Raw genomic sequence first — 20,470 nt, forward strand, 5'->3', positions numbered from 1 at the left:
GAAGTTATTAAATGACATCATTCAAACAGATTCAACACCACCATGACATGAGGATATAACTGATTATACCATGGTCTGGGTGAATACTCGATTCTGATTGGCTGCAGGGTGTCCATTAAAAAGTGATAGAGGACACCTAATAAAGGAGTTCTGGTGAAACTGACTGTTTACCGTTCGAATTAATGAATAAATAAATGCGCTGGCTACATCAGCTGTGAGTAACCATAGCAACAGGCAGTCAAAGTATCCGTTTACAATTTATTGTATTAAAACAAACATCTAGTTAGCCGTTATACATACATAGCCTAGGCTAATACAACAATGAGCGACTTCGTTATTTCTTTTAACCTTTTTGGAGAATTTGACATAAAAACGTTAACTTTCTGGCTCGTAAGTTAGCTAAACTGAAGGGTTATCCGAGCTAAGCGGACTATAAATATCTCCGGTTGCTAAACAAACCGTCAGGTGTAACCAGGGAAACCAAGTTATTGTTAAATGTGTTATTTGGTGTGAGTGAGTGACCATGGTATAAGCGGGTTAATGCCCTTCGAGGTGTCCATTGTCAGGTATTAATGGACGATGGCGAGGCCTCGAAGGGCATTAACCCTTACTTAAACTGATTAAGTACATAACATATAGGTGAATCATTTTCTGTCAGAAGCAGTGCAATCTAGCATGAAACAAATGTCATTGCAATACAAGGGAGTGAATTGTGGATTCACTGATTATTATCTATCCACATTCGGCACTCTAATGTAACTTATTTAAAGGTACAATATTTAGGATTTTTCGCCACCTTTAATAGGAGAAGTTCATCTATCACTTTGCAACTATTGTAAATTATTCAAATGCTGTTATATAGCCAAACAAATCTAAGAGCTATACGAGTATATCCCACTGTCTGTCATCAGAAGAGAATCATAACACACATAGCCATGGTGACAAATGTAACCATGGTAACAGTCTATCTAAAATTATTGGATGTATAGGCCTATCTATAGATTTGTTTCTTTCTTGTTCCACTGTTGCACCACCACGCACCTTACAAATCCACCGTTTATTAATAATAATGCAACGTTCAGATTACAGATTTAAAAACTTCCATTGCCACTTGACAATCAAAGTTTTTAAAATCTGTAATTATTCTAATTTTAGGCATAACAAAATAAGAATGGATTGTAACTTTAAAATCTGAAAATTAATTAAGCCAACATATGGGCTACACTCTGTTCCTATGGCCATTGGGAAGGAGAGTTAATTCTGGTCAACTTCTGTGCTTTGTGTTCCACTCCATGGGGAATGTCTCTAATTGCCATCTCTCATTCAGTACATAATAACTATGGGAACTAGAAGCATACGTGCCCTATAGGTTCAAGCCTAAAAGCTTTGAGAATACTTGTCACATACAAAGGTCAAAGAGATCATGTACATTTGCCTTCTGAGAAGGCGGGTAATTAAGGCCAAATATAACACAAAACCAGGAGAGGAACCGCACGTCTACGTGAGCAATCCTTACATAATTCATAAAAATTGCAATGATGCTATAGGATTTAAAATATAGATCAGAGTACTGAAGGCTCAACATTAACATTTTAAAACAATTTAATGTGAACATTACGTTTTGATATTGAGCTCAAGACTTTTGGAAAGACAAAACAATCAATCAATGCTAGCAAAACAGCACGCCATGACATTGACAAGATTTCATCTCAGCAATAGGATCCAGAAGTGTACCTTAATGAATCGGAACTGCACAATCAGGGAGTTTATATTCTACAATTAAAGAGGAAGAAATATTAAACCTGAGTAGTGATGTCACTGTGTAGCTGGATGTAAAAGAGTGCAAAAGATGACGATACTAGGAAAACGGGTCCATGAAATCTGTATCAAATCTCACTTTCAACTGCATGAAGTCTTAAATTATGAAGTATTAAATTATGTGATTCCAGTACTCTCTCTCTTTCTGTGTGTACGCATGTCATGTGACGTGTTTAATGCAGCGTTACTGATAGAAAAACCTAATTCTTAACTGTACGATTCTCCCTCCTAATTTTTTTTTTTACATTTACATTAAAGACATGATTTAGTGGTTCTCAACCTTTTTGACTTGAAGGCCCCCCAATGTCCAACACAATATTCAAAGGGCCCACATATAAGCAATAATATATTTCCTCTGATAAAGCTGATAATATTTGCTAATATTAATACTTGATAAACTATATAAATATAAACTAATATAGTTTATATTGATAAACTAAAATCAAATAGTTTTAAATAATATTTATAATAATAATTAAATTCAATAATTTAAGAGATTGCTGAGGCCAAGAGGGCCATGAGCCCCTGATTGAGAAACACTTGTTTGGGTTTCCTCTAGGCTGGTGGATATATTCTGATAGTGATATTCTATAACCAGATACACTATTATACTGCATACTCATTGTCTACAAAGTTTAATGCACATTATGTTTGTAATGGCCAACCATATATTTTCTAATAGCCAGACAATAATAAGAGAATTCCCCACTAACTACTTTTAAAGCGCTGGCCTCTCTATGCTGAGAAGCTGTCAGTCAGTTTTAAACCTGTTTTCTTTATTTCTTTAACCCAAGATCTGGTCTAGACAAAAATGAAATGGTTTCACAAACAAAAATGCACAGAATATAATGTTAAGCCTCAAAGGTAACATTAGGCTAAGCTTTGCATCCATAACATGAGCTTAATATACGATTTTGTTTGTTTATGAATTAAAATGTCAATTTACCTGTTATAAAAACTGAACTTTGCTTACCATTCCTGTAAAACTATAAAAACATGTTTTAGGTGGAGGTGCTGAGATAGAGAAACTTGAAGAGGCAGTTAGTGAGGGACATGATGCAACTTAAACACGTTACCTAGGTAACACGAACACTCTGAAACGAGCTGAATAGGATCATGGACATTTTGTACACACTTTTCGTTAGAGAGAATTAAGGGATTGCCATTTTAAAATGAATCAGTGTTGTGAAAATGTAACATAATGAAGAGATCATCGTTTCAAAGCAACATGCATTATTCATAAGTAATTACTGACAAAGAAGCAGTCAGAAATTTAATTAGAAAGCGCAAACACCTGCCGCGCTCCTCTCTCCCTCTCTGTACAGCTTTACACGGACCCGGGCCAGACATGAAAACACAGCTTTGCTGAGACTTATAAGCAAGCATAAAATTAAGACCCATAAGTGATGTGAAACGATATCGAGCCCGTACTAAATGAGGGAAATAGAGCTGCCCGACGCCCCGACCGCATGTTCAGATAGGCTACTATAATTGTTTTTTTGGCTAAATGCTTTCATGCTCACACTCAGTTGCCCATTATGAAACTCATCAAATACCTGGGTCACATGTTACTTTTGACATCTCCGACAACACATGCTAAAATACAAACAATGGGATTTGACTATTAGGCTAACATTAATTTAGTTGGCAAGTAAAGGATCTTTGCACTGACTTGTGCTAAAGTTTTCCAGAATCCAGGCAAAGCACGACATCTAGTGGTTAAAATACACTACAGAGAGTTGTTTTAAATCAGACTAAAAAAAAAAAAAAAAAAAAAAAAAACGTACATATGCCATGAATAGTTAACCTTCACTTTCGCTAAAAACATCTGTAAAAGCTTGGCAAAAGTTATGTATGTATGTATGTATGTATATTTACAGTATGAGGATTGTTTATCAGAAGGCTTAAAGATTAACAACAATAATAATGATAAAATACTAAAATAGCTTATAATTTGCAGTATTTTTTACACAATATCTGCACCTATGGGACGAAAAGTTGACTATACTAAACAAACAAGAAGTTCAAGACAGGAAAACTTGACTTTATTTATAATTAGAGAAAGAAAATCAAACCGATGCTCAATCGGGCATAAACATGTAAATATAAACAAACAGTTTAAGATTTAGAGAGACATCCTCATATCAAAAATTTGTTATGTCTAAAGTAGTAACAAAACAAAAATTAAAATGACTGATGTACACACGCACCCGTGACTAAAGGTATAGTTATAATTCATTGTGTAATAAAGATATACAATTTAATAATTTAACCCACATAATACACTAAAATGCCCCTCTCTCTCTCTCTCTCACACACACACACACACACACACACTCCTTCTCTCTCTCAGATCTTTTGCGTGCTAGTTAATTCAAAGAGCTTCATCCTCTCCAGAACAGTGAGTCCATCCTTAATACTCTGAGAAGAAAATAAGAGAGAATGTTTAATTTTTAGGGAACATCAGTATTTTGTACCATGTAACTGCACAGATAATCCCACCTTGGATCTTGCCTTCTGTGTGAGTGTTGAACAGTCCTTCACGAAGTCTGGGTTGCTTCTGGATTTCATCAGATCTGCAACAAGCATTTACAAATTGTGAATAAGTGCATGTTTATGCACTTATCTGTTTGCCTTCACAGTAACATGTCTGTTATTGTAGATTTGCTTACCATATTTTAAACACTGCTGTCTAGCTGGCACCATTCTCAGTTCAGTGAAGTCACTTTGAGTTTTGACTTCTAAATGGCTCAACTCAGAGTCTAGCTCTTTAAAATGCTTAAAAAACAAAACAGAAACACAGAGTAAATAAAAACAGAGAAAACTGTTTTTAAAATTTGTTTTCCTATATAAAAGTTATCCTATTAGGAAACTGTTATGGGTAAACTGCAAACAAAACAAAATAACTTTCAAAAATGTGTCATACTCATAATGTGTTTGTGTTGCTTGACTAAGAAAATACTCTAATATTACTAATATTCTCATCCCCAATATAATGTCCTAGTATAGTATTATATAGTATAATAACCCAAAACTATTTATTTGTTTTAAATTAAAGAGGTGTTACCATATTTCCTGCCAGCAGTTCCAATTTAAGTGAGTTGATCTCCTGTTTCAGACACTTAATCTCTGATTCCTTCACTCTGAGATTTACCTACAGCATCAAAGAACGAGACGGAGCACATCTGTTTTTACACATATAGACTTTATAGCACCTTTGATGGAATATTCTCTAACATAATCTCATCTGAGTGGTAATATAACCCATGAAGGATTATTTTATGGAAGCCGATTAAATGTAGTGAACTCAGAGTGCAGAAAATTTTAATCTGTGTTCAGTCAACCATCCCCTGCTAATTTTAGTAGTACAAGTCACTGCATATCTGTGAAATTTGGGCACTTCGCCACGTGAAGGGTGTCAAATTGTACCTCCAACTGATACATGTCTTTCTCCTGAGAAGACTGGGAGTGCTTCACCTCCCCATTCATGCGTGAATGCATCAGGGATAATTCAGCAGCCAAACACTCATTTAATTCCTTTAAAAAAAACATGTGAGGCAAGCAGAAAAGTAATGACTGTATAAATATGCATATTTTTTGTGTGCGTGAGCATTTACCTGGTTGTGAGTGCGAAGCTCCTGGTTCTCTCTGTGTGTTGAACTCAATGCCTCTCTTTCTGTTTCTATAGTCCGGGTCAAATTAGTATTTTCCAAACATTTCTGAGAATACTGCTCTGACAACACCTCCAGCTCCCTGTGCAACGTTTCTAGCTCCTCACTGCAGAAAATGCACCAAGACACATGCATTTCTCAGTGGACAGAAAAAAATGCAATTATGCCAATAATGAGTGGATGAGGCATAAGGTATATAGTTCTGCAACCCTAAATTAACGTTTGATGGTGTGGCTGACATAGTTCTCAGATTAATAATAGACATCACACACGCACTTATATTGTGCACGAAGCTGGCGGATGTCCACATTGGCTCCATTTTGCAGGGCTTTCTGAGTCTTGTCCATTTCCTCTTTATGAGCTTTCCTCATGGCCTCAATGGCTGAACAATAACAAATATTATTTAAAAAAAACAACAGAAGACAGATGCTAGATCACACTCTGTATTTCTAAGCATGCAGAGCACAAATTTACATTTATTCATTTAACAGATGCTTTTATCCAGTTAAAGCTGCAGTCCGTAACTTTTTTTGTGTTCAAAATGTACATAAGCGAGTACATCAAAAATCCATTTTCCAAACCGTGTTTTTGTCTTATCCTGAATCACTACGGTACACCTATAATACGTGTTTATGTTCAGACTATTTTAGACTGGTATGAGTCGTACCACTGCAGAGTAGTCCAGTACCTGTGTGACTTGTCATGGCCATAGAGAGAAGTAACTCCAGCTACAATGTTCTTCCGCAAGACACATGCAGTTCTGTTTATTAACCACTAGAGCATCAAAATTTATGGACTGCAGCTTTAAATACAAGTGAGTACTACAAATTTAGAACAAACCCCATGTATTTAGCTCTGTAGTTTCCTTATACATGTTTCTGCTCTTTTTTTTTGTATTGTGCATGAGTGTTAAAAGGGACAGTTCACCCAAAAATGAAAATGGTCATTAATTCAAAATTGCGATGTTTCAAATTTGTTTTGATGTTCTTACAAGAAACACAAAAAGAGTTATTTAGCAGAATGTCCAAGTTGCTCTTTTTCTCACAATAAAAGTCAATGGTGACCACAGCTGTCCCTGTTTCCCAGCAGAGTGAACATTATGAAGGTTTGCAATGAAATGAGGAGTAGTAAATGACAGACATTCAATTTTTAGGTAAACTATGTCTTTAACTCTGTTCAGCTTAGTGCATAGTGCTATGTACTGTATTGTAGTCTTTGCTGTAAGCCAAAAGTACTTGCCTGGTCTGTTGTGTTTAGACAGGCGAGTCCAAACCTGCTACTGGAGGGCCACTGTTCTGCAGAGTTTGGCTCCAACTTGCTTTAACATATCTGCCTTGAAGTTTCTAGTATGCCTTGTAAGACCTTCATTAGCAGATTCAGGTGTGTTTAATTGGGTGTGGGCTAAACTCTGCAGGACAGTGGCCCTCCAGGAGCAGGACTGGACACCCCTGTGTTAAGCTGAATGAATAGGAGCTAATGCTGAGAGGGGCACCTGCAATGGTGGCGTTCGTCTCTTCCTGCAGAACTCTTTCTCTTTCCTCTGTCAGCCTTTCCACCTCTCTCTGATGCTGCCTCTGCATCTCCTCAATCACTCGCTGATGGCTGTCTTCCATAATGCTGAAACCATGCTCATATGTGGCCTAAGAAAAAAATATGGAGTACCTTAATTTTAGGTATGATTACATGTTAATCTCATGCTGTAACAAGAAGGCTGTGGGCACCTTGATGGTTTCCAGGTCAAGCTGGAAGGCTTTGACATCCTGGTTGCTGAGGTCTGCCCTTAAACAAGTGACCTCAGTCTCAAGCTCTCTGATTCGGTCTTGCAGAGAAGACACAGAAACCTGATCAGTATTGTCACTGTCGTCTAGTTCTGAAGGGGTTGCAGCTTTTGGCTTTGACAAGTTCTGAATGTAGTATTCATGAAGACGGCTCATCTCCTCCTCATGGATTTTCTGGAGCACATGCAGCTTCTCATCAAACTCCACCTGCAATCTTTCTGCTTCTTCCGTCCTCAATTGAGCATTGGTCTCAGCTGAAACACGTTCCTGTTCTGCCTTTTTGACAACAATATGCTCCTCACGCAGCCTCTCTTCATAACACTCTGTCTGTTCCTGGAAAAGAGTCTCCATACTACGACACATGGCACGACACTCACACTGAGTCTGCTCTCTCTGCTTGCGTAGGGTTTTCATCTCTTGCTGCAGGGCCGAACGCAGACGACAAGCCATGTATGCCAAAGTGGCCTGACACATTGCAGCCCTTAGGATGGCTGTAGGAGTTTCACCAGGAAGGTCAGCCTCTCTATCCTCAGACTGTAGCTGTGTTGAGAGGTTGTGCAGTGACTTGGCCTGAGCTCGGAGCTCTACCACCAGACTCTTTCTGCAAGCAAGCAATACCTCAGAGTCCTCAAGGAGTAGATCGGTCGCCAGCTCGTCCTCCATCTGTTCACTGTAAGGTGCAAGTTCTGGTGGGCTAATGTCAGCAAGTTTGGACCCCTGCTTGGAACCATTTTCCATTTTGGTTCCAGACGAGGAACTGTCTGATACTGGCCAAGGCAACACATAAAAGGGCTTAAATCCCTGTTGTTCCTTTGAGGGATGAGTACACAGACTATGTAGGAGGTATGCCATCTCTGCTCTTACACACAGTCTATGGATCACATTTTCACTCAGCGTATTTTCTAACAGATCTTGCTCGAGAGGATCCAAGAAGATCTGAGGGTAACTAGGTTTCACAGCCCCATTATGACTGCCTCCTTTAGCCATCCTAAGTACTTGGATATGCACCTCTGACAATCTATTAAGCAACTTTGTACTGGGATTCTCAAGTGCAGAGGCAATCCTTTGGACAACCAGTGCCTCCAGCGACAACACTCTGCTGGCCATGTCCAGAGCTTGACTTCTCCCTGGACTTCCATCATCATAAAGGGAGATATTAGCTTGGTCCGAAGTTCTGTCTAAAGTGGTTCCCTGCAGGCTATGCAAAGCTCCAGTAAAACTCGGCAGAGCATCCATGGAGAGTCGACCTTCTGGATTATAGAGGGATCTGTGGGAGCACCAAGAATCACTGAGTGCGTGTGGTCCAGTGTTAAGTTGTTGTTGTTGAAGATGCACGGTAAGCTCCCGGAGACGCTCTTCGGTGTCACACAACTTGCGCTCTAGTGCCTGGATCACAGAGATCACTCTGTGTGACTCATCTCCCTGAGTAGGAGGTTGTTTTTCCAAATCTTTTTTCCCTTTCTGTCTGTGTTGTTGTGGCTCAATCAGTGTCTCACATGGAACACTAGTTTCATAAGGATGGGTTTGGGCTTCCTTGAGCCTTAATTCAGTCTCCTCTAGACTACTGCCCAAGACTGCCATCTTAACAAGCATTTCCTGGAGTTCACGTTCCTTCCTGAGCAGCTCTTGCTGTTGCTGCACCAGCTGGGTTTGGAAGCGCTCCTCACTTACTCTCTCACAGTCCAGCAGAGCACCTCGCAAACTCTGAATTTCCTCACAAGCTCTTTCATAATCATGCTCCATGTCGTAATAAAGAGTCTCTTCAGTTTGGAGGCGTGCCTGCAGACGACCGACCTCACTGTCGGACTCCTCCAGCTGGTTTTGTAGCTCCTGGCACCTTCGTACAAGGTCATCATTAACTTCACCTGTTTGCTTCTTCTGCAGCTCAGCATCTTTCTGCCTTAAACGCTCCTCTAGTTCCTTCGATCGCTGTTCCGATTGATCGAGGCTGTCACTGAAGCTCCTCCTTTCTCGTTCCTGGCTCTCTTGCAGGAGGCGCAGGTGCCTCTGTAGCCGGACCTCCTTTAAGGCTTGCGCTTCTTCGGTTGCTTTTAGACGGCCCGTTACCTCCTCTAACCGTCCATGCAGACTCTCCAGCACCTCCTCGCGCTCCTTCAGAAAAGTTTCTGCCTCTTGAATCCTTAATTCTGCCCTCTGAAGAAATCCCTGGCTATCGTTAAGCTCAGCTTGTAGTTGGGCCTCACTATGTCGTAACTCCCTTTCTTGAGACTGATTCCTCTCATGCTCAGCCTTCAACTCTCTGCGCAGGCTCTGAAGCTCCACATCCCACTGCCATTCTGTCTGGGTTGAGGATGAAGAAAAGGTGACTGGCAATGGAGAAGTGGAGCGATCAACCTGCAATGAATTGCAAGACTTTATTTCAACTATGACAAATGATATGTAATGATACAACCAGGGTTTGAAATGAACCTTTTCACTCATCAGCAATTTGGCAACTAAATTTTTAAGTTACCAGCCATTCAGAACTTCAACTAGCCAAAACTAAAATATCAGAAATAAACCAGAATATGAAAAGTCACATCTTAGCTTTAAATATAATTATTATTAAATCTGATTCTGAATTACTGTATTGCTTTCAGCTTTACGACATTCATCCACTGTTTTCAGAAAAGCCTACCATTAAAATAAAATAAAATGTAAATAAAAACAAAATTATAAATAACCATGAGTTTACCTGAACATAGCAATATAGACGCTTGAGCACTTTTTGCCCAAAAGTCTTAGACATGCAGGATTTATGAGAAGGGGTTGGAAAAAGTGGCCTCTTAATTGTACGTACATATATTTGTCCTAAATCGATGTATTTTTAATGTGAGTGATTTTGAACAGCTGAAGTCCTAGTTGGGCGTCGCAGGTGTGCGTACGGTCATAGAAAACAGTATGTTCGAATTTTAAAATAATTTCTCTCTTCACGTGTTGTTTTGCTAATGTTTGAGGCTCCTTTTAGGGCAGGAGCTCTAATAGTGATACCATGCAAAGTGATAGAACATAATTTGTGAATCATAACCCGCCAAATTGGCTAGTGTTGATAAGCGTTACCCGCCACAGTGGATTTTCACCTGAATTTGCCGGGTTGGTGGGTGTTAATTTCAAACCCTGGATACAATCATATTTGCTTGTTACGTTACCTGCTTTTCTTCTTTGGGTTTAGCTTTGAGTAGTTCACCAGGGCTGTCACAGTGGACACGTACTGTCCCTGCATCAACTTCTAAGCTGTCTGGGCTGATTGATTCTGGGGAGGTGCGACCTGACACTGTCATAAGTGATAAGTGTGATGGTATATCAGCGGACATGATGTTCAAGCTTCGCCCCTGAGAGAGTATAGTCTTCTGAAGATATTCGCTCTCTGATGCCTCAGAGACAGAACGTATGATCGGCTCTTCAGGGGATGATGCAGGGGCAGGAGGCACTGAGCGCTCACTTTTATAGTTCCATTGTCTTCCTGACAGATCATTTGACAACTCCTCCTTGTGCGGTTTACAACTTAATTCTGCCCAATCAAAGGTTCTGTAACGTCCCTCTCTCCGGCGCTCAAGGATGCGACTCCTTTTCTCCTCTTCCTGCGGAACTGTATTGTATTGGGAGGAGCCTGTACGAGCATGTGCACTAGTCAATGGCACCTTTTGAGGAATAGAACTGAGGAAAGAAAAGATGTAGCAAACTATGATTTAGTTATTTTTTTATGCGTTTACCATAACTTTATTTAAATGAAAAAACACTTATGGTTACAGCAAAAACACATTCAAACCTGGATTTGATAGTAGGATTTTTCCTTGTATAGCATTGGAGAAAAAGAAAAACAGCAGATTGAAAAGTCAATCACCTAACATGGGATTGTTTTGTGAGCAAAATAGAGCAATAAATGTTTCAGGGTTTGACAAAATATTTGTAACAACTGGATCAATGCACTTCTGAGAATTGCAGCTAGCTTTAAAGCTGTTACCATGTGACATCAGGAGCAGTGCTGAGATGAACATTTTTCATTACTGCCTGGACCCAGTTCCGTCGTATCCCATAAGTCATTGCACAGAGGGTGAAGACCCCATCCTTTGTCTGTATGAAAAGAGGGATGAAAAAAATTTAATGAAATAGACACAAACACATAAGCTTAAATATAGCTAATATATACTCACGTGAATCTGAAAGCCATAGTTTCTTTGTACAGGGTAATCTGTAACATCGTAACAAGTAGACAAATTGATCTCACCATCCACATCAGCTGCCTAGGTGACAAAACAGAGAAAGACCAGTTCATTTCTCTTGATTGCAAAAGGCAAATCAGTTATTATGATGATTCTTTATAAATCAATTTACCTCTTCTGCTATAGAGTCACGGTAGAATCTCAGAGTCTGGTCAGTAAGAACAAACCAATTTTTCCTCCACTAGAGAAAAGAGAACATCAGACCAATTTACATAGTAAAAAAACATTTACAAATAGATTGACATCATTCAAATATATGTGCCCTGACGCCCCTGAGACACTCAAAACTTCAAAATCACCTTTCCGTCTTCTCCCAATCTAGACATCCATCCCTTTTTGAAATTAAGGAGGTCAGGCTGAGAGGAAAAGAGCATTAGCAATGTCATATGTGATATGCATGGTTAATCATGATTAACTAGATAAATTAGTCGCGACATCCCGTAAGTAATTTGATTACATTTAGTTACTGGCATAATAAAAAAAATACACATTAGGGTCATTCTGATCTGTATTGGTTGTACTTACTGTGGGTGTGGGATCAAGATGTCTGCTTTCCAGCGATTTGGAACGGAGGCTGCATGACGTGAAGGGTCGCGAGTGATCAGGAATGTCATCATTAGGAGAGGAATCCTACTTAGAGCAAAAACAGAATGAGAAAATAATTCACATTAAAGAGTATTACATAAAACTATTAAAGGTAATTTTACCTTATTTCAATAATGATCCATTTACACTACCATTCAAAAGTTTGGGGACAGTAATTTTACTTTTATTCAACAAGGATACATTAAATTGATTAAAGGTGCTCTAAGCGATGTCACACGTTTTTTAGGCCAAAACATTTTGTCACATTCAGCAAACATCTCCTCACTATCCGCTAGTTGCCTGTCCCCTGAACACACTGTAAAAAAACGCGGTCTCTGTAGACAGCCCAGGCTCCACAAACGGCAACAAAAACAAACTGCGGCAACCTGCTCCATGAAACATAACAAACAGTGTTCCAGCCAATAACTGACAAAAATGATTTGGGGGTGGGGTTAGTGCACGTACGCATGAAGGGGGGTGTGGAGGAGAGAGAAGCATGAAGAAGGAAGTTAGAATTATAACTCTTTAAGTTTGATATAGCTGACAAATGACCAAAGAGACGACATTCCGATGAAAAGATTGAAGGTAAAAGAAGAAGGAACGCGCGAAGTCCCGAATTTACATTGGAAAAGCCTTTGAAAGGTGGCGAGAACTCCGGCAGAGGGGCTTCCAATCCGACATTCAGGTAGCTCAGGTGGACAGGTGGGTAAATCCAGTTTCATTTTTCTAACATACTTTCATGTTCGCCTAACATACACAAGGATATAATTAACTAGAACAATGCAGTCAGCGCTAACTTTGGTGAATACAACATATAGGTTTCTAGCAGCTAGCTATCGATCTCTATTGTAAATGATCAAGCAAACTAACAGTAGGGCGACAGTTTGTGTGAATGATTGTGAACTGTTTGTTATGAATTTGAATGTTCATTCATAGCCTATTGACAACTTTGACTAAATTTGTTTACGACGGAGTCGTTGTTTATGCTCACTGGGAAACGCAAAGCTAACGTTATCTTGCTATTATTGTGTCTTTGTATGGGAGCTAAAGTTATAACCTCAGGTGGGGAAACGTTTTATCGTGTTTTTCTGGTAATGTTTCTCTTTTTCTGCATTATATGAAAGCATTTATCTAACTTGGCGGCATTACACCTTGAATGAAGTATCAGTAAAACTACAGGGGGAGGGGGACGAGATGAGGAGGAGGGAGGGTCTAGCTAGCCTCCGTTTTGTTTGACAATACTTCAAACGTCAACAAGAAATGACATCACCCCAACATCGCTTAAAGCACCTTTAAGTGTCACAGTAAAGGCATGATGTTAACTTACAACATATTTCTATTTAATTAATAATTATTTCTATTTAGGTATTTCTATATTTTCAGGATTCTTTGATGAATATAATCAAGGTTTTCCACAAAAATATTAAGCAGCACAACTGTTTTCAACATTGATAACAATAAGAAATGTTTCTTGAGCACCAAATATTAAAAGCCCACTACTAAGTGCACTGGATGCAGCAAGTGACTTAAAAATTCCTACAAACCTCAAACTTTTAGTGTACTTGGTTCAATTAATCAAGAATGAGTTTTCACCTGAGATGTACTGACAGTTGTCTTATGGTCATTTTGTGCAGAAGACGAGGAAGTGAAGGTTGATGGGGGAAGCTCGTTATCTAGAAATGAACCCTCCTGTTGATCAGCATCCTGAGATCTCCTAGAAACAAACATGCAAACATATAAAAGATATTCTAAAACAGTGGATATCAATTTCATATTCAACTTTAAGCTATACAAATTCTCAAAAAAAAAAATCTAAAGTTCTGAGCCTAATATACAAGAAAAAGATAAACATTGAGAAGACAAAACAGAGATGGATTGTAATTTGTAGTATAGATCAACTGGAATTCAGTATGTACATTTTATAATGGTAACATTAAAGTTAAGATATACATAGAAAATACAATGAACATCTAAAAACTGAAATGAAAACAATTTGAACAAATTGCAGACATTTGTTGAGGAAACCAAAAAGCAAAAGCAGTTTGAGGAACAGCAATGCAGTGCTACAAAGCGATTTAACATTTAAACCCATTGAGAATTGTGGCTTGTAGAATATGTTTGTAGTAAAATGGCAAATGGGAAAGCAAGCAGGTCTGGTTTGATTTGACTGATGGAGATGGGATGAAGTCACCTGAAAGATAAACAGAAAAATGCTTTTGATGGAATTGCAATAAAATGATGAACACTAGAGGGAGCCACAAGCATTATACATGAAAACCAACTCTGTACAGTTGGTGTAATGAGGAAATCAAGAGTGAAATGCACATTCTTACCTCTTCCGACTTCCAAACAGCCGGTGTACTTTTCTTCTTGGGCTGAGTGCTTGATGTGTTTCATGTCTGAGTGTGTGTGTCTGTGTCATGGATGTGTGAGATTGTCTCTTCCCATTGGACTCCAAACTTTTCTCCCAAGAGCAACCAACCACATCTTTAGGATCACCCTCACATGCCCCCTGTGAACTGTGATTGGTTGGTGGAGGAAAGGGGCAGGGGCTAAGGGACTTTAAGGTAGGAATCATACAAGGATGTGAGGCAGGTGAACAAACAGAATCACAGTCACACCTGGAGTCAGTGTGTGCTTGTTCATCTGCAACACGAGGACTTGTCTTCTCCAGAGAGGAATAGCCGCTTTCAGTGCCCAATCGACTCTTAGTACCTGAGAGAGCAAATGAAAGCAAAGCAAACTCAGTCCAGAACTAATCTGTATTTCCAATTCTTACTTAGCCAGTGCACTGGCATTAGTTTACAAGGAATAAAAACTTAATAAAAACTACTAACATATTTGTGTCATGGCAGATAAAAGTGCCATTTGAAAAAGAAACAGTTTCATAGTTCACCCAAAAATAAAAATCTGCCATAAATCATTCACCCTCATGTCTTTCCAAACCTGTATGGCTTTCTTTCTTCCATGGAACACAAAAGGAGAGTTTCTAAAGAATAGCCGATTCAGATAAAGATGTATGCAATTACAATAAATAATAAATACTGGAGCCTTCAGAAAAGTACCACAAAGTTATCATAAAAGTGGTCCAAACCAAAGTTGAATTTTTGTGTAAACTATTCGAATTCTTAACTAGAATAATTAACAATGGTTTTAGCTACTACCCACCTTTATTTCTTAAGCTGACAAATCAGTAAGCACTAAAACCATAAACAAGTACATCCAGTTAATGTCATAAGCCCACACACAAAGGACACTCTGAGGTCGTACCGTCTATGCCGGAGCAGCTCGAGAGCTGATCGAGTGACGAAGTGAGACAGGAGCCAAGACTGGTATTGAGTGAAGAAGCATTACCACTGCTGGAAGGAACCCCAACTCCACCATTGAGTGACTCCTCCTCCAGCTCTTTCTCCGATGAAAGCAATGAGACCTCCTCCACCGTGCTCAACATGCTAGTTGTTCTGTCTTTTTTGGTGGCCCGTTTAGTACTGCCATTTCTGCTGCTGCCATCAGTGGCACTGCTCGTACTAGCATTGTCGCTGATGGAAACTTTATTGTTACTATTATTACTAGAAGTGATGCTGCCTCGTCTGTTAATGCTGCTGGTGAAACTACTTCCAGAAGTGCAAGTTTTTTTAGCACCACCACTGCAACTGCTGCTGCTGCTAGAGGTTTGGTTTTCTGCTGTCTGCTGAGAGAGAAAGACAGAGACAAAGAATATAGGTGAGTAAATCAGAGACTGACAGGTTGCACACAAGCGCTCGGCCAGCAAAATCCAATTGGCATGGACGGTGAAGGAAAAGCCTCTCTCTTTCTATATACAACCTGCTAGACAAACAAGCACACAAGTCTTTTGCTCTCTGCTCCCACTTTGCAAAATCTTTACCCTCCCCGAGGGGATGCTCAATAATCCTGTCCAGATCACTTAAGTTAATTCTATTAAACTTCCATCTGACTAGCGCTTCAAATTACACAAAAACAAAAAGCGCACACACACAAAATACAGGAACACAGCATTTCATCTACATGCTGTTAATTGTTGCAGTAGAATGGCACTTTCACACACTAGATCAATTTGGTCTGCTGTCAGCAGAAAGAATATGCAGAAGGTAGAGAGGGATTAGTAAATCAACTGGACAGAAAGACGGGCACAGCACTTAGAAATGTAATTAAAGTAAAGAACAGAGGAGGAGGGCATTTAAAGGAGCAGTACTCCAAAACAGCATTATTCTATCAACATTACTGTGATCATCTAAAAACAAACCTGTTCCAGGAGCACTTGAATATCCCTTGGCTTTTACACTTATTGAAGTGTACTAATCTGGTGTAACAAATAATGGTGCATGTGTCCATACACACTTATAATCTATATGAAATAGAGTGGACTTTACTGTGCTTAAGAAGGAAAAAACATATGTTAATTTTTATTCTAAAAGCTTTACTGGGTAAGTTACCTCAGTATATAACTAGTTTGCTGATATATTGCTCTAGCATATATTGTACCAGGATCAACAGAAAAACATTTACTCAAGATACCATTTTCCCGCACAAGAGCTTGGCAGATCTGCCTTTTCCAATCATGCTCCGTATGCATGGAATGAGCTTCAAGGTATACAAAACATGGAATCTGTGTCATCTCTTGATCTGTTTAAAAATATTTTAAAGTCCATTTTTATAGAACTATGTCAATTACGATGACTTTTAATTTCAGATATTATAATCATCTGGATATCTAATCCACCTCTAGTTTAAGAAGAGTTTGGTTCGTAATTACTTTCTGAATATTTATAAAAACGCTGAGAAATAGTACTAAATCCTGCTACATGTTTAGTGCAGCTACACCTTGTAGATCTCAAATGAAATGCTGACAAGGTATAGAAAACAACAACAACATAACTGGAAATTTGTTGACAAAACTAAAACATCTAAAAACACAGTCAAATAAATTTCAGTGCAAATTTTTTTTTTTTTAATGATACTGCATTGAATGTTTCTGTTCATATTCATATTTTACCGAAGCAAATAACTAGATGGTATATTGAAAAGATATTAGATAGGATACATGCATTGCATGTCACATAACATGTTTTTATAAAATATGAACAAGACTCACTTGTGGTGGGTGGACTTTATCCTTCCCCTTCTTCCTCTGATTTGATTTAGCAGCTTTGGGGTAAACAAACAGATTTTCCTGCCACCTAAATAAAACAAATACTGTCAAATTCATAAATAGGACAGACCCCAAAAAAGGACCCAGGCTGGAAATCACACTAATATGCAAACTCAAACAAGCATTCCGATTTCTCTTACTTCTGCTTTTTGGACATCACTCTTCTAGACTAAAAACCTCCGGTTGCAAAGAAGTAGAGAATTACGAGCAATAAAAGAACAAGCCTGAACAACCCCAAAAGAAACAGTTCTAAAGCTGGTGTTCTCAAAACAGAAACACATGCACACAGTAATCCGAGACTCCTTGACACCTTCTATTACACTCTTAAGGGATTAGGTCAGCCTGGCTGAGATTTACTGACTTATAACACTTAAGCAGAAACAGAGGGATCAGACAGAAAGAGAGAGATGCTTTCAATTGAACTAGTGAACAGAGCTGAGATCATGACACAAAAACAGGACATTTAACAGTCTGACTTAGCCTCTTTTGTTCCATTACATCACAACATATATGATTGCATACCATAAATGTTAATGGATGTATATATCAAGTGGGATCAAAATTAACTAATGACAAAGTAACTGTTATGTGCGGCTAAGTTCACACTACAGGTCAGTGAGTGTATTACCTACTAATGCTCAAGCTGTCTGTGTTCTCTGTTCGGATGTAGTAGTCTGTGTCAGTGAAACACAACCTCAGACAGTTCTGGAAGCCAGTTTGAGATGAAGCGTCAAGAATCTCACAACACTGGATCATATTCACACTTCCTTGAGGCAATGTACCTGGCTAGATAAAACATTGCATAGAGCAGGAAACATTTTAAAGTCACCATGAAAATGGACAATTTGGAAAATTGAAAAAAATTGGACAATTCTTGCTTTTTATGGAATATTACTGTATTTATTATAAATGATTTATCTGTGCACATCGTTCTTTTTTCATGCACCCTTATAATATTTACTCAAAATAACTTTCCCTCCCTCTTGGAGAGACATCCCTTCTCTTCTCTGATGAAGTGCTTACTGGCACGAGGGCAGCACAACCTGTCACTCACATGAGATCACAGCAATAGCAAACCACAACTATCCAATCAATTCCCAATGGGCAAAATCAAGTCCCACCCTGCATTTTTTCTTGTATGAGAAACCATTACACTTTGATATACATCACAATAGAGTAGAAAAGACTATCGCTTCATCAGTTTCATGCTAATTTAAAACATTTTTTTGGGGGGATAATTGTAAGCCTTACCTTCTTGTTAAAGACAATGACTGTGTTATTTGCTAGAAGGTGATTTTCATAAATGTTGAGCTTTTATTTATACTAATGTGATAAATAGCTTTTTACTTCTGGTGATTGCATTTAGGCTTCAAAATTCATAAAAGTTAGGGGTGTAACGATACCCTCAAGTCCCGATTCGATATATATCACGATACTGAACTCACGATACGATATTATTGCGATACTCCATCCAAGACATGGTAAAAGGTTAACAAAAAATGTACTGTTGATTAAAATGCTAAATATGATATTACATTGGGGGTGTAATAAATGAATGGGCTTGGACTTTGTGCTCGTAACCCAATGCACCGGACAATGGTGACACCATAATAAAATATATTCATGATACTCAAGCTTAAAATACAGAATTATTTTAAACTAATATCCTTGCACTCTGTCACTGACTAGATATATTTAAAATAATATAGGCCACTTTTTACTGGTAACATAAGACATTTGGCATTATCAGAAGGACCCACAAATATTCCCCCCATTGCATTATTATCCATTATATTCAACATTATCTATAGTAGTTTAATGTAGTACTGACACTAAAACTCTGTAAACTTTTTCTCTCACAGTTATTTTCATTTTGGGTGAACTATACACAATATATACTGTCACTATCCACGATATTGTTGCATTTTTGTATTGCGATATATTGTGACACGATATATTGTTACACCCCACCATATGTTGAGGGCAGAGTCAGAACCTATTTTCTGCAATAAGCCAAAAGCCAGAGGAAAAAAGCCTGTTGGGTTTTTGTCGAGGGAACCAGGGTGATGCTAACTTCCAGGTTGGCCTACAAAAATACATCACCGTTCTCTATTAAAGATAATGCTAAATGGCATTCAGTATGTATAACATCAAAATGAACATTTCTGGTCTAGTAGCAGTGATGGGGTTTCATAAGCTTGATATAGTGGGAAAATAAGACAAACAGTTTGAAAACACTGGATGAAAAACAAGTTAAACCTCACCATCTCATCCAGAGAGTAGCATAGAAGCCCATGCTCGTAAAGCACAAAATATCTCCTCTGCCATTTCTATAACAGAAACGGGCAAGAAAGATCAATGCTACACTTACAACATAACGATGTATAAATATAAAGGCCCTGTATCTGATGGAAATCATCTCTAGAACTGCCAGTGCCATCACCTGTTTCCTGTGGCCAGAACTGCTGAAGTCAGTGTCCTCTGGGGCCAAGAGGAGCCACCCCACATGAACAGGCTTAGTCTGGGACACAGAGAGAGACTCTATTATTTATTCTTTGAATAATATAACATAAAAAGGATAGTTTCATTTCTCCAGCATTTAAAAAAAAAAGTAAAGAAAGTATATACTCACCTGATACAGATCTGCTTCGCTGCGTTTGTGTGAATCCACGGTTTTAAAGCAGTTTTGACATTTACTTTTATTAAAGATGTTGGCCTGAAAGCGATGACACCGATTCTCGCGTGAGGAAAACATCGCGTTTTGCAAGTGACCATAAAATGTACTTTTTATAAAAGTAAAATCACAGCGGGAAAAATCCTAATGAGGTTATTAAATAAGTGACGATAGTGGATTTTAGTTTCTTTAAAACAAGTAAGGGGTTCACGTTGTCTTCATTTATTAATGGTGTCGGTGTCGTTAATGTTTTATCTTCCTACCCATAGACAGTTCCTACCCCGCGAGCAAAAGGCCTTTCAGTCACTTGTGACTTAACTGATAATTTGTGGATTAATACCTGAGTGATACACCGATGTAAACGCAAAACATTGGGTGCAGAGTTCAACTCTTCTAGAAACGTTTTGATCCACAGAACTTACATTAGAAGCTCAAACAAACCACAACACAAGGACGGGTTGCTGATAATGTCGCTCGCGACCGAGACAGCAACATGCAGCGACAGTCGGTTGTAGTGTGTGTGTGTGAACGCAGCTTTTTTCTTAAGATTC

At 38.6% G+C, this 20,470-nt stretch overlaps 2 protein-coding genes across 2 annotated transcripts; both read right to left on the minus strand.

Annotated features, from left to right (window-relative positions):
- Positions 1-3,841: 3,841 nt before the first annotated feature.
- On the minus strand, positions 3,842-17,493 carry LOC130075264 (cingulin). Its single transcript, XM_056239841.1, has 22 exons — positions 17,386-17,493; positions 17,189-17,273; positions 15,346-15,766; positions 14,561-14,790; positions 14,409-14,527; positions 13,669-13,789; positions 12,016-12,120; positions 11,790-11,846; positions 11,603-11,671; positions 11,422-11,511; positions 11,232-11,341; positions 11,037-11,060; positions 10,417-10,924; positions 7,211-9,622; positions 6,982-7,129; positions 5,766-5,871; positions 5,436-5,595; positions 5,248-5,355; positions 4,886-4,972; positions 4,491-4,596; positions 4,321-4,394; positions 3,842-4,239 (listed from the first exon to the last, which is right to left on the minus strand). The coding sequence occupies exons 1-22, from the start codon at positions 17,400-17,402 to the stop codon at positions 4,168-4,170; spliced, it is 5,229 nt and encodes a 1,742-aa protein (XP_056095816.1). The 5' UTR covers positions 17,403-17,493; the 3' UTR covers positions 3,842-4,167.
- Positions 17,494-17,762: 269 nt separating this feature from the next.
- Positions 17,763-20,007, minus strand: LOC130075289 (myosin phosphatase Rho-interacting protein-like). Its single transcript, XM_056239874.1, has 4 exons — positions 19,878-20,007; positions 19,689-19,766; positions 19,510-19,575; positions 17,763-18,031 (listed from the first exon to the last, which is right to left on the minus strand). The coding sequence occupies exons 1-4, from the start codon at positions 19,998-20,000 to the stop codon at positions 17,870-17,872; spliced, it is 429 nt and encodes a 142-aa protein (XP_056095849.1). The 5' UTR covers positions 20,001-20,007; the 3' UTR covers positions 17,763-17,869.
- Between the last annotated feature and the right edge of the window lie 463 nt (positions 20,008-20,470).

Source organism: Rhinichthys klamathensis, unplaced genomic scaffold (assembly GCF_029890125.1).
Source record: "Rhinichthys klamathensis goyatoka isolate OS25496 unplaced genomic scaffold, OSU_Roscu_1.1 h1tg000571l_1, whole genome shotgun sequence".
Taxonomy (NCBI): Eukaryota; Metazoa; Chordata; class Actinopteri; order Cypriniformes; family Leuciscidae; genus Rhinichthys; species Rhinichthys klamathensis.

Coding starts and splice junctions, on each gene's coding strand:
- LOC130075264 (XM_056239841.1), bottom strand. Junction 11,061..11,231: donor ACTGCTCCTGATGTCACATG/GTAACAGCTTTA, acceptor ATGCTATACAAG/GAAAAATCCTACTATCAAAT. Junction 10,925..11,036: donor AATCCTACTATCAAATCCAG/GTTTGAATGTGT, acceptor TTCTTTCCTCAG/TTCTATTCCTCAAAAGGTGC.
- LOC130075289 (XM_056239874.1), bottom strand. CDS start 20,000: ATGTTTTCCTCACGCGAGAATCGGTGTCATCGCTTTCAGGCCAACATC. Junction 19,767..19,877: donor GCGAAGCAGATCTGTATCAG/GTGAGTATATAC, acceptor TCTGTGTCCCAG/ACTAAGCCTGTTCATGTGGG. Junction 18,032..19,509: donor GCTACTCTCTGGATGAGATG/GTGAGGTTTAAC, acceptor TGTTTTATCTAG/CCAGGTACATTGCCTCAAGG.